The sequence below is a fragment of the Pinus tabuliformis genome, chromosome 1_2, assembly GCF_031772625.1.
Source record: "Pinus tabuliformis cultivar Carrire ecotype Pingquan chromosome 1_2, CPIR1, whole genome shotgun sequence".
NCBI classification, from domain to species: domain Eukaryota; kingdom Viridiplantae; phylum Streptophyta; class Pinopsida; order Pinales; family Pinaceae; genus Pinus; species Pinus tabuliformis.
In genome coordinates, this window is record NC_142298.1 from 158,139,366 (window position 1) to 158,153,432 (window position 14,067).

General features: G+C 42.7%; 1 protein-coding gene across 1 annotated transcript in view; it reads left to right on the top strand.

Annotated features, from left to right (window-relative positions):
- LOC149204985 (uncharacterized) overlaps nucleotides 1-14,067 on the top strand; it is a 298,358-nt gene that overhangs the window by 246,852 nt on the left and 37,439 nt on the right. Inside the window, exon 11 of the mRNA XM_089394859.1 lies at nucleotides 7,796-7,921. Within this exon, the coding sequence (XP_089250985.1) occupies nucleotides 7,796-7,921 (126 nt within the window). The remainder of the gene's footprint in view (nucleotides 1-7,795; nucleotides 7,922-14,067) is intronic.

Here is a 14,067-nt window from a genome sequence, read left to right on the forward strand (position 1 = left end):
TTTGTCAAACCTCATGACAGTTGATTGAATCCATCTACACCGTTGTCTTTGACTTCATCTCTGGCACTGGCTTTGGTACCACTACTAAGTGCAGGCTCATAGGGAAATTGTGGTGGCGTAAAAAGGAAGAGTAGATAGAAATTAGAATAATTATTTCTTCTTTTATGAGTTGAACCTAAAAAAGTTTTGAAGTTTGTTGAGGTTCGTCAAACCTCATGACAGTTGACTGAATCCATCAACACAGTTAAATTTGCCTTCAGCTTTGGCACTGGCTTTAGTGCAACTACCAAGTGCAGGTTCATAGGGAAATTGTGGTGGTGCAAAAAGGAAGATTAGATAGAAACTAGAATAATTACTTTTCGTTTTTTGGGACTTTATATATGAGACTTTAGCTTAGTTTAGTGGTTTGACCTTCCGATCTTCATACTTCAGTAAAATTATTATCTTAGAACTTGTGCAGATGGCCTTTTTTCAATTTTGTAAACATAACTCTTTCGTCGTGTTGATGGTTTACTTCCTATTATATAGTTTAAGATTTTTATGTTTGTTGTAAAAATTTCTCATTTCCCACCCCGGTTTTCAGTTTCACCTTATTTCTCCAAAATAGTTAAATGCCCTTTCCCATATCCATACATTCAACAACTAGAAAATAAATTTTGCTGAAAACACAAATTCTGGAAAAATTATAGAATGCTGGAAAATGCAGAAATAAATATCAGCACATACAAACAACGATTCAACACATTTAAACACAGTGATTTTTGGTCAAGGTGACCCTGGAAAAACCCCTTACAACTCTTGGGGAAAACCAGTTCCAAAGCTTCTTCTTATTTCTAGAAAATGCCTTTTATAGTGAGAATATTTAGCAAAAAATCAGCAAGCAAATTTTACAATTTATCTCGTTTTCTGTGCCTCACAGCGAACTGGAAAAACAACAAAACAGAACAGCAATAAATGCTGTACGGCCTCCTCGATTTTTGTGCCCAAATTTCAGCCTTAAATGCTGCTGTATGGCCTGCCTAAAACTGCCTCCTTCTCCTCCCTGTCCAGAAATCTCGCTTGCTCTCTTGCTCTCCTTCTCTCAATATGCTCATGAAAGAATGAATGACCTTTTCCTCCTTTTCCTCCTTCAATCTAACCCTAAGTGACTTTTGGGGAATCCCTAAATCCAGTGGCTGAAATAGATTGAGATCTAGGGCTGAGATTAAATGCTCATTTAAATCTCACTTTCTATTTTTTAATTCACCCCACTTTAATAAAGGCCCACTTAGTCATTTATTTCCAAAGTCACTTATCCTTTCTAATTTTACATTGACTTTATTAAAGTCACTTTAAAATTAGACTTTAGTAACTTTATCACTTAAAGTCACTTTTAAATTAGATTTGACTTTATAAAAATTATAAAGTCACTTTAAGAGAAAAATTAAATTCTTTTGGACCCTTTTCCCTAGGCCAAAGATCAAAGCCTTAGGGAACCATTTGTCCTCCGGTACCAAATTTCAACGCTCCCTCTTAACGAGGAAGGTGTTCCTCACCACACCCATCTTGTCTCTGAAGTAGGCATGCTTGCCCCGTGGTAAGGCTTCGGTAAGAATATCTGCAACCTGCTCATCAGTGGGAATATACTCAAGCTTCACAGCTCCCTTCTGAACATAGTCTTTGATGAAATGATATTTGATCCCGATATGCTTTGACCTGTCATGAAATACTGGATTCTCCGTGAGTTTAATGCAACTATGATTATCATAGTAAATCACTGAGGTCTCAACGACTGACCAAATAAGCCAAACAACATCTTGCGAAGCCAGATGGCCTCACAACTAGCTAGACTGGCTGCCATATACTCTGCTTCCATTGAACTCAATGCTACTGACTGCTGCTTTCGGCTGAACCATGACACTACTGCCGAACCCAACCCAAAACAACACCCTGAAGTGCTCTTCCTATCAGGAGCACAACTTGCCCAATCAGAATCAGTATAACCTACCAATCTCACTCCATCCCCCTGCCTGTAGTCCAGACCATAATCCACTGTCCCCTGCAAGTACAGCAAAATGTGTTTTGCAGCCACCTAGTGAACCTTCCTAGGCTCACACATAAACTGACTCATCGTGTTGATTGCAAAACAAATATCTAGTCTAGTGTTGACCAAATACATCAAGGAACCAATCAGCTGCCTGTACAATGTGGGATCAACTCGGAATCCGAAGCATGAAGCTTCTTCCAGTTGGTGATCATCGGTGTCGACATGGGTTTACAATCCTCCATGTGGAATCTGCCAAGGGTGTCCACAATATACTTCCCCTGCCCCAGGAAGAAATGCCCCTCCTTCTGCCACACCTCCAAACCCAAAAAGTAATGCATCAAGCCGATGTCCTTCATTTCAAACTCCGACGCAAGATCTCTCTTGCAGTGCTCTATGAGTCCCTCTGCACCTGTAATCACCAAGTCATCCACATACAACACCAAAATGAGAGGCTCCTCACCTATCACAATATAGTAAAGGTTTGGATCTGCCTCACTCTTCGTGAAACCCATCCCCTGCAAGTATGTATCTATCCTGGAGTACCAAGCTCGGGGAGCTTGCTTTATGCCATAAAGGGCCTTCTTCAGTCTGCACACATGGGACTCCTTCCCATGCACCTCAAAGCCCTGTGGCTGCTCAATGTACACCTCCTCCTGTATGAAGCCATTGAGAAATGCAATCTTCACATCCATCTGGTGGATCTTCCAACCCATCTCTGCTGCTATCGATATAATGGAGCGGATCGAAGTATATCGAGCCACGGGAGCGAAGGTTTCCTCATAATCAACTCCCTCTACCTGGGAGAACCCTCTAGCCACAAACCTCGCTTTGAATTTCTCAATGCTGCCCTCTGCAGCATGCTTTACCTTGTAAAGCCATTTGGAAGTAACCACATATTTGCCCTCAGGCCTCGGCACCACCTCCCAAACATCATTCTTCATGATAGAAGAATACTCCTCCTGCATGGCCTCTCTCCAGACCTGTTGGCTAGCTGCCTCCTCATAGCTAGAAGGCTCAGAGTCAAGGATGTTGGTAGTCATTGCCATATAACTAAAAAATCTCTCAGGTGGTCTACTCTCTCTGACCGGCCTCTTAGGCTCAACAACAGATGTGGCATCTCTCAAGGTGTCCTGAAGCCACTTGGGCTTCCTCTTCCCTGGGCGTACTTCTCTCATTGGAGAATGAAACTCCTCCTCCTCATCATCATCAAGAGCATGAACTCATGACTGTCTGTCTACAGTCCTCCTGCCTGCACCTGAACCTGTAGAAGCTGAGGTACCGTGTGAACTGTCCATCAGTGGACTCCCTGGTGAACTGCTCTGCATGCTGCCCGGAGCACCACCCCTCTGGCTCGGCGAGCCACTGCTCACTGACGGACCTGACATCCTCATAGATGTACCTTTGGATCCTCCTGATCCCTACCCACTGAATCCCTGCGACTGACTCAACTGCTACTGAGGGTCTGGCTGATCCAGATACTCTAACTCCCATGATTTCCTAAAGGCCCTGTCCTCCTCGAACTTCACATCCCGCCTGACAACAACTTTCCTCTGTGCAGTAATGTAAATCCGAAAGGCCTTTGAGGTCTCATTGTAGCCTACAAAGATACCCTTCTCTATGGTGGTCTCTAGTTTGGTCCTCTTCTCCTTGGGTATGTAGGAGTATGTAATGCACCCAAAGATATGAAGATGACCAATATCAGGCTTCTTCCCAGAAAAAGCCTCCTCCGGAGTCATGTGCCCCAAGGCACGATGCAGACTCCTGTTCTGCAAATAAACAGATGTGTTGCAGGCCTCTGCCCACAAGAACAATGGCAACCCCTGATCATGTAACATGGCTTTGGCAGCCCCTCTGATGGATCTGTTCTTCCTCTCCGCAAGCCCGTTCTGCTGGGGGTTGTAAGGAACAGTGAACTCCCTCCTAATGCTTGCCTCCGCACAATAGTCAACAAACTCTCCAAGGGTGTACTCTTCCCCATTTTCCGACCTCAGGGACTTGATCTTCCAACCTGTCTGTGTCTCCACAAGAGCTCTGAACTCTTGAAACCGCTTGAAGACCTCACTCTTGGTCTTCAAGAAATAAATCCAGGTCCTCCTGCAGTGATCATCAATGAATAAAACATAGTACTCATATCCACTCAAGGAAACATGAGACATCCGACTGCTCACATCGGAATGAATCAAATCAAGAATCCCGGTCGCTCTATTGTCACTGTTGGGAAAAGGGGATTTGGCAAACTTGCCCATCGCACATCCTCTGCAAGTATCAAAGTGATCAGTACTGAAATCTGGCACACCTGTAGTGATCTCCCGCAAGGTCCTCAAGGCTCCATGATACATATGCCCCATCCTGCGGTGCCAAATCTCACACAGCTCAGAACTGCTAGCTCTGCTGTCGGTACTACTGCTTAATGCCAAAAGGGGCTGGAATGCAAACTTGTACACCTTTGCATGGCGTACACCTATCACTCTAGCTGAATCAACTGCATTGCCCCTGGGATACATCAACACCTGTCCTCCCCTGAGCAGTACCTCATATCCTCTATCCTCCAAAGATGAGACGGATATAAGGTTCTTCCTCATCCCTGGCACATAAAGAATATCTGACACCTTCAAGGGAGGTTTGGACTCCTTTTGAAATGTCAGTGTCCCCACACCGACTGCTCTAAGAACTCTGTCATCACTGAGTACTACCTCTATATCAGTGCCACTCTCTAAAAGCTCTGAGAAGTACTCACGGACTCCTGTCATGTGACGTGAAGCCCCACTGTCCACATACCAGATACCCGAAGATGCTCCGTTAATAGAGGGAAAAGCATGCTCCCTCTGAACTTGTGTGGCAGGTGATTCTGCACTAGATGACTCATACGCAGTGAACCCAAACTCCCGGTCAAAACGATCTGCAAAGTCCTCAACCTCTGCTGAAGCTGCCATGCTCTGGTTCTTCCTTTTCTTCTTCTTCTTCTCCGGATACACAATTGCATAGTGTCCCATCTTTTGACAATTCCAACACTGTTATCCTGTTTACCTTTACCTTTGCCTTTGCCCCCACCATTGCTTGTGGAAGCCTGCTTCTTCCCTTTGCCTTTTTTGCCTTCAACCAACAGTGCTACATCCTCATCCTGCTCAACTGGCTTGGATGTCTCAAACTGACCTTTCCTGATCTCTGTCTGAATGCAATCATCCCAAAACCTCTCCCATGTGGGAAGGGTCTCACGTGCACAAACCCCATCAGCAAAGTTCATCCATGAACGGGGGAGGCCATTCACTACAATCTGCACCAACTCAGTGGGTGGAATGGCCTCTCCAACTGCTGCCAACTCATCTCTCACATTAGTAATCTTTATGAGATATCCAACTGCACTATCATTACCCATCTTAATGGTCTTCAACTTCTCCTTCAGGACCATTTTCCGGTTCTCATTGGTACTCTGGTAGAGATTGGACAATGCTATCCACATCTCATAGGCATTTCTTTTTCCTTTCACATGAGGAATGCAATGGTCTTTGACTCCGTCTAGAATCAGTCTCTTACCCTTGTTGTTCTTTCTATTATAAGCAGCCAACTGAGTGGCATCAGTAGGCACAACAACAGGGTTTTGTGTGGTATGCACCATGATGTCCCAGACTTCTGCCTCCTCAAAGATGCTCTGCATTCTCTCCTTCCAAACGTTGTAATTGGAATGCCCATCCAACCTATCCTCCACCCTCAATCCCAATGACATCCTGTTGCCCTAAAACTGAAAAATAGCACTGCTGTAGTAAGGATATTTGTGAAAAAGCAGCTCGCTGGAATTTTTCCGAGTGAAAAATCAGCAGGCTGTAAAACCAGTTCGAAAGCTTCTTCTTATTTCTGGAAAATGCCTTTTACAACGAGAAAAAATATTCAACAAAAAATCAGCAAGCAAATTTTACAATTTATCTCGTTTTCCGTGCCTTACAGCCAACTGGAAAAACTTGCAAACAACAAAACAGAACAGCAATAAATGCTATACGGCCTCCTCGATTTTTGTGCCCAAATTTCAGCCTTAAATGCTGCTGTACGGCTTGCCTAGAAATGCGTGCAAGCTGCCATAAATATGCTGTATGGATTTCCTCGATTTGCGTGCAGAAAACCCAGTAGTACAGCTGTACGGATTTGCCTCAATTTGCGTGCCAAGTTACAACCACTTGCTGTACAGATTTCTGCTCTTCGATTTCTGTGCACTTGTTGTACGGATATCTAGAAAATCGTGCCCAATATCTGCCTTTCATTGTGTGCTAATTCAGCTGTACGGATTTGCTAAAATGCTGCCTTGGAATGTGTGCCAAGCTGCTGCCTCCTCCTCCTCCCTGTCCAGAAATCTCTCTTGCTCTCTTGCTCTCCTTCTCTCAATCTGCTCATGAAAGAATTAATGACCTTTTCCTCCTTTAATCTAACCCTAAGTGACTTTTGGGGAATCCCTAAATCCAATGGTTGAAATAGATTGAGATCTAGGGCTGAGATTAAATACTCATTTAAATCTCACTTTCTATTTTTTTAATTCACTCCATTTTAATAAAGACCCACTTAGTCATTTATTTCCAAAGTCACTTTTCCTTTCTAATTTTACATTGACTTTATTAAAGTCACTTTAAAATTAGACTTTAGTAACTTTATCACTTAAGGTCACTTTTAAATTAGATTTGACTTCATAAAAATTATAAAGTCACTTTAGGAGAAAAATTAAATTCTTTTGGACCCTTTTCCCTAGGCCAAAGATCAAAGCCTTAAGGAACCACCTGTCCTCCGGTACCAAATTTCAACAATTGTTAACTGCTAGATGATTGATGTTTGAATGACTAATTATTAATCCACCATGGATGACAATTTTAACTTCATAGTAGTCTAGTATTCATTTACAAGTAGCAAAAATATGCACGTTTTCATATATTCTGAAACTAAGCTGGTATCCTGCAAATACTATTATACTAAAAAGTTAAAAAACACACCTGAGACATTCTATTTTTGTGTTTTTTTGGGTAAATGACACTTTTGGTGCTACTGCTTCCGCTCTACATTCTGGCAACCTTGCTGCCAACAAATTCCTATGCATATGACTCTGAAAATGACATGCTTGATGATGAGTATTGTTCCAGTTGACTTGTTTTAACTTTTTGCTTCTGAAGCATAATCTATATAGTATAAAGACACTTATATATTTTGAGGATGATCATTGATGTGATGTAATTGGAATTTATGTAATGTAGTCTATAAAAACTATTAATCTACTCTAATTTTTGGCATTATGCATTATAATTTACTTGCTTGTATTTCTTATTAACTTTTTGTTAAGGTTTAATGTTCATATACACACCCAAACAAACAATTTAATTTTCCAGTTTCTTAAATGTTGAGGAGGTTGATCTCCAGAACTATTTTTGTTTCAAAGGTTTTTCCGATTTCTTTCACATTTCTGGCTACTGGGTCTGATTAAAATAATTGAGTTGCATCTTAATTACTTTACGGTATCTGCTACATAGGTTTTCTACCCACTTCTGTTCTCTGCAAGCATACTTCACAGTAAGCATTGTTGATTGGAAATAGGGCTTTGTGAAAGAATATTTAGATTTTATTTTAGAAAGGTGCATTAATGGATCTGCAACTTTAAAATTTTATTCTTGTGGTCAAATTTAACCCATAATGATTCCAATTTATCAGTTTCCTTATATTAATTATTCTATTTGCAATTTGTTCTATATTGAGAATGTCTGGTTGATTTCTTATTTTGTGTTATCTTAATGTCTGCAGAAGAATCTTTATGTACCCATAATAACAAATTATACTCAGCTCTGGTGGATGCCTAATGTAATTGTAGCACATCAAAAGGAAGGAATTGAAGCTATTCATCTGGCCACTGGGCGGTTAGTCTGCAAGGTGATTTTCTTTCCAAAAAGTATTTTGCTGGTTTACTATGCCTAAATTCAAGATGGAAGTCTTTTGGATAGTATTAGTTTTATTTGGCATTTACTTTGTTATGCACTTATCAGCTGACTGGTATTTGTTAGAGAAATACCTATATATAAGAGGTTGAGTCCTATGTGGATTTTCGCGGGGTAGTGATTATATGGTCAGTCCAATGTGACCCACAACTGGACAAGGGGATAACTTCTAAAGGGATATGTTATTAGTGTTGAAATTTTCTGATGTTGAAGATTTCACCTCTTTGACTAGAGTTTTTACAGATCTTATTCCTGTGAATTTTAAGCCTTAGTGTTGTTATGAAATAGAGTATAAAACAGAAGTGGAAGGAGAACATCATTCCACTTTCTAACAGTCCAATCTACTGGGCAATCCATGAGAAATTGTACAACACTGTCTAGATAACCTTCAGCTTTCTTGGGCGACCTTTTCCACATAAACCAGATCTAACTATTCCCTTTTACAGCTTTTATAAAAGAAGTCAAAAAAATATATAGTAGCAGCAAAACAACCATTAAATTCTTCAATGGTAATGCCAAATCACTAAATAATTTGTCATTCTATTTATGTTAAATCAACAAGACATTCCACACATTTTGGACAAGACAATCTGGTGAGAAAAGATATCAAACTGTCTAAATATGTTTCCGCTCTCTTGCACAACTTATTCTGTGTAAACCAGATCTGAAAATTCCCTTTTACAGTGTTTATGACGGAGGTGAAAAATATTATATGGCAGCAGCAAACAACTCTCAAATTCTGATGTCAAATCACGTAACCAATTATCCTTTTATTCATGTCAAATCAACAAGACATATATAGCTCTATAGTATAAATAACAATATATGAAGAAGATATATGGCAGAGAATCAAATCGGGAATTGCACATGTTTTAGACAGATGAAGACTTCATTAATGTGCTCAAGGTGGAGTCCATGTACGTACGATGGCCTTTTCTCAAGGCTAGTTCAAACCACTAGCTCTCAAAACCATAGCTAGGGAAAAGAATGAAAACCCTAGCTCAACCAAAGAGCTCCAACATACAAGAATCATTACAACAATTCCTCCAAGGTAAGATGTCCTCTTACATTCCTTCTCCAACAAATATACCTTATTTCTTTATCATAGAACCCTAATTTCAAACCTCTAGGGGATGAACCCTAACCCTAAACTCCCAAGATGCTTCAAGATACTCCGAGATGGCAAGAAGCCCTAGTGACTCTAAGAGAGGGATAGAGATCAAGAATAAGTGGAGAAATGTCGATTTGGGGTAGCATCGGATGTGCACTAGCCACAAAAATTGGTGGAGAGGCTAAAGCACATGAGATCTCCAATACCTAGCAATGGTTTGGGCAGATTCTAAATAGTTTGGTAGATGTTAAAATAATTAATATTTTTAATGGAGTCCCTAAGTCCTCTGGAGCCTAACGCAGGGCAAGCCAGGGTGACGTTGGGTTGACGTTAGGCCAGGAAGGGCTGACGTAGTCCCTAGAGGCAGATGCTGGGGTTTTTGTCGGGTAGAATGGAGCTAGGAGTTGCCAAAGTGCTTATCCGGAGTTTCAACCGGAATATCTGCTTTCGAGTAGAGAGGTACTACTGCCGAGATTATTCTTTGTTGGGTTAGCCGATTTTGGCACCCAGATTGTATTTTGAAACGGCTTAATAATTAAAAGCCTTAGATAGCTGCACCGGTTCCCGCATTGGGCTTTTCCGAGGACATTGGTCCAAAAACAACAATGTCACTTGTGTGCCTGTTTTGTTTCCTTCAGTTGATGATCTGTAATGTGTTGAGCATGTACTTGTATTTATTTTCAGTATTTACATGGTAAATAACTTCTTAATTAATCAAAACAAGTAGGCAGAAATAAATCAGAAAGTACACGAAGGGTTTCTAATGGGTTAGACTTAGAAATTCCAACATGGTATCAGAGCGTGGTTGCAAATCACAGGAGCACTGAGGGCATAAGCCAAGCAGAGCAGCAATAGAAACAACTGTCCCGAGTGACAGATGCTGTTCCTAGCGGAGAAGCAGTAAGGAAGGGGTGACGCAGTGCCTCCGTCATCTAGTGTGAACCGGGAAGACGATCAGCACAGTGGCAAAGGGGAGCGGACTCGACCTACGCAGTGCCCAGTCATCTTTCTCAGTCAAGAAGTATAGACGCCTGTTGCCAGGAGGTGTGGACTTTGTTGGTGCCGGGATTGCGCAAAGCCTAGAAGCTCTAACCTTTAGTTTGCTAGGGCTTAGGAGGCTGTGGGTAAGTTGCAGAGTTAAGGTGGTAAGGTACTGTAGTCAGAAGAATACCTAACAGGGCAAGACCAAGGACGAGGGAGTTGCTACCGAGGATTTCTAGCCAAGAAATCCGGATCAATGGTGCAGCGGTACTAAGGATCGGAGTGGGGGCATCTCGACATTGGGAGAGGGGTTTTTAGGAGGGAAATCGAGGCTCAGAGGTAGTCACATCGAGAACTTCTAGAAGGGAAGTAGAGGAGCAGTGAGATGGCAATGAACAGGCTAAGAGACCACGAGATATTGGATGGAGCTTCAAACTTCGTAGTCTGGAAGGCCAGAATGTTATCCGTTCTAGACAGGAACTGTCTCAAGCTCTTCGCCTTGAGGACAATAGTAGTGCAGTTGACCCAAATGATAACGATAAGTACGAGGATGCAATGGCGAGGGCCAAGAGCATCATCCTTGACAGGGTCAAGGGCCATGTAGTACCACACATCAATGTTGCACGAAGCGCCTCCCCCCCCCAAAGCCTCGAAGCGCGTCCCGTACGGAAGTGCCTAGGAAGCTTGGCCAGAAGTGCGCTTCCGAATTTTTTGCCACTTCCTGGAAATTCAGAAGTGTGGTACGGAAGTGCCGAAGTGCGCTTCGGGCGTCGGAAGCATGGCGCTTCGAAGGAGGAAGCGTACGCTTCCCATACGCTTCCAGAAAAGCTTCCGGAAAAGCGTCTAGAATTTTTTTTTTTCAATTTTTTTTTAATTTTAGGTGAGTTTGCTTGTTGGGGGTGGGTCCACCTTGGGTTAGGGTGACGAATGAAGGCAAAAAAAAATATAAATATAGCAGATGCTCCCTCATGGTAATGTTAAATTCTTAAAGTAAAAGTGACATTCTCCTTTATTTTTCATTTTCATCCTTTTACTTAAATTTTTAACATTATCATGAAATGACTCAGGATGTTTGAGAGTGGTTCCAGCCTCATTGGACTTCATATGGAGAAAAGAGAATTTCATATCCTATTCAAAATTCAGCAGACTTAACAGTCTTCAGGAATTCATGATCAATGGGATTGTGGCATTTCATTAGATTATATCAAGTATGAAGGTATGCGATTAGCATTTAGTCAAGAGCACCAAGCCCTATATGTACCCTAGTGTTGGTGGTGTTAATTGTTGAACTCCTTTGTCACGCGGCACACCCTTAGCAAAAAATTACCTTTCAATCAAGTCAAAATCATCGATCAAGCATTGTAAACTTTTTCTACCATATTTTAAATCTTGAATTAGGTAGTTTGATCAAAATTGGGCAATGTTGACTAATATCCCTAGACAATCGAGGTAGAGGCAAAGGCTAGACAAGAGGAGAAGAATCTAGATTCTAGATGGTTGATGCATCTAAATGGTTGATGCTTGAATAATTAATCATTAATGTACAATGGATGTTATATCCATCTTGATTTATGCAAAAATATGCATGTTTTCATGTCTTCTACAACTAATTTGGTATTTGGGATGTTTGTTTTGAGTATAAATGCAAAAAAATATTATATATATATAGCAGACACTTCTGTAGACACTTGGCTTCCTAGATTTTTGGAAAATGACGCTTTTGCGTCCCCGCTTCGTGCAACATTGCCACACATTGCCGAGAGGAATACGAAAAATGAGATGTGGAAGGCCTTAATGAAGTTGTATCAGCATACTTCCATGCAGAGGAAGGTGCTACTAGAAAATTAGCTGCGGTTATACCAGATGCAGAAGGGATAACAAATCGACACCTTCCTCGGTCGATTGAAGGAGATCTGGGATCAGCTGACTTCCATAGGGGCCACGTCGGATCGAGAATTGATGGTGAGAATAGCCATGAACGTAGTCTCAGAAGACTGGGTGGTGGTTGTTTAGAGCATACTGGGCAGGACGACCCTTCCAGATTGGGAGGAAATGTGGGTGGCTCTTCACCAAGAAGAGATCAAAAGGCTAAGCAAGGTGGGAAGCAACAACAAGGGGATCATAATCAAGGAGGAGGAAGAGGAGGATGCTACCCTAGCATCTGAGGGAAAGCAGGAGAAACAAAAGAAGGACCTCTCTAAGGTCAAATGCTTCAACTGTGGGGAATTGGGTCACTATGCGAGCCAGTGTCCTAGGAAGAAGAGCAAAGGAGAGGTTTCCGAGACCAAGGCTGCGCCAATAAGGGCAGAGAAGGAAGTGGAGACAGATGATGACTGTGCCATGAGTGCTTACATGCCACTTGAGCGGAAGTGGGGAGACATCGAGCTGTAGTCAAACGAACTACAGGCGATGAGGGGCAGGATCCTCGAGGTACCCAACCTCTTGGATTATACCTTCCTACGGGAGCCCCGAAGAGGAGTAGCAGCACTAGCGGATGTCGGTAGAGACAGATGCGGATGAAGCAAGAGAGGGAGCTACAATGCAGGAGTCCCAAGACAGCGTGAGGCAGCAGTGCGAGATGCATAGAGTTGTAGCAACAGCCAGAGGTCACAGAGGGAGCACTTGTCAGTGACAGAGGGAGCTTCAACATCGAGAGTGTTTCTAGCCTGATGGAGATGTTAGAGTTGGGAGATTAGTTACTTACTTCTCAGTAGCTGAGTTGCAGTGTAGCAGTTAGCAGTGGTAGTGTTATAGGCATTACGATGCAGCATGATGAGCGGGGTTGCATTGCAGATGCAGGAGTGAAATTGGCAGGGCCATGGGCAGCAGCACGAATGCAGAGGGCACTGCCATACAGATGCAGCAGTGGCAGCGGTAGGGCCATGGGCAGTAGCGCGAATGCAGAGGGAGCTGCCGTACAAATGCAGCAGTGGCAGTTGCAGGGCCATGGGTAGCAGTACATGATGTAGCACTACAAAGGATGTTGGGCAGCAGGCCTAGCATCAGCACAAGGACTGATGTTGGATGATCAGGGTGATGCTCAGTGAGGAGTATTACTAGAGCAGAGTCCTCGCTAAGAGGAAGTGTTGATTTGGGGTAGCATCGGATCTGCTATAGCCACAAAAATTGGTGGAGAGGCTAAAGCACATGAGATCTCCAATACCGAGAAATGGTTTGGGCAGATTCTAAACAGTTTGGGAGATATTAAAATAATTAATATTTTTAATTGAGTCCCTAAGTCTAAACTTAGGGAAAATAAAATATTAATGTGTATTAATATAACACTTTGTTAGAAGGGTCGAAAAGTCATGGATCAAGCCAGAGTTAATCTTAGCCGTTTTTTAGGGACTTAATCTCGGCCATTGAAATGTCAACGAGAAAAGTATAAACGGAGGCTTGAGGGTCACTTGGAGAACACACCGAGTTGATCAAGATTTCGATTTTCTAGGGTAGGGTTTGCTGAGGAAGTCGAAAGAGTGATCAGAGTTGCAGCTGAAGGGCAGTGAATACACAAGTAGAGACGCAGAGATAGTACCAAGAGGATTAGCGCAGAAGCCGGGAGAGGGACACAGAGCCAGCCAGAGGTTCACGCAGAGCCAGCCAGGGCTCACAAAGAGGCAGCCAAGAGATGTGCAATGCCTCATAGAGCCAGCGTGGGTGACGCAGAGGCTCTAAGGGCTGACGTAGTGCCTCCAGAGCCTGACGTAGGGCAAGCAAGGGTGACACTGGGCTGACGTAGTGCCTCCAGGGGCTAACGCAGGGCAAGCCAGGGTGACGTTGGGCCAGGAAGGGCTGACGCAGTCCCTAGAGGCAGACACTGGGTTTTTTGTGGGGCATATTGGTGCTAGGGGCTGCCGAAGTGCTTATCCAGAGTTTCAACTGGAATATTTGGTTCCGAGTAGAGAGGTACTACTGTTGCGATTATTCTCTGTTGACTGAGCAGCTTTTGGCACCCAGATTGTATTCTGAAACTGCTTAATAATTAAAAC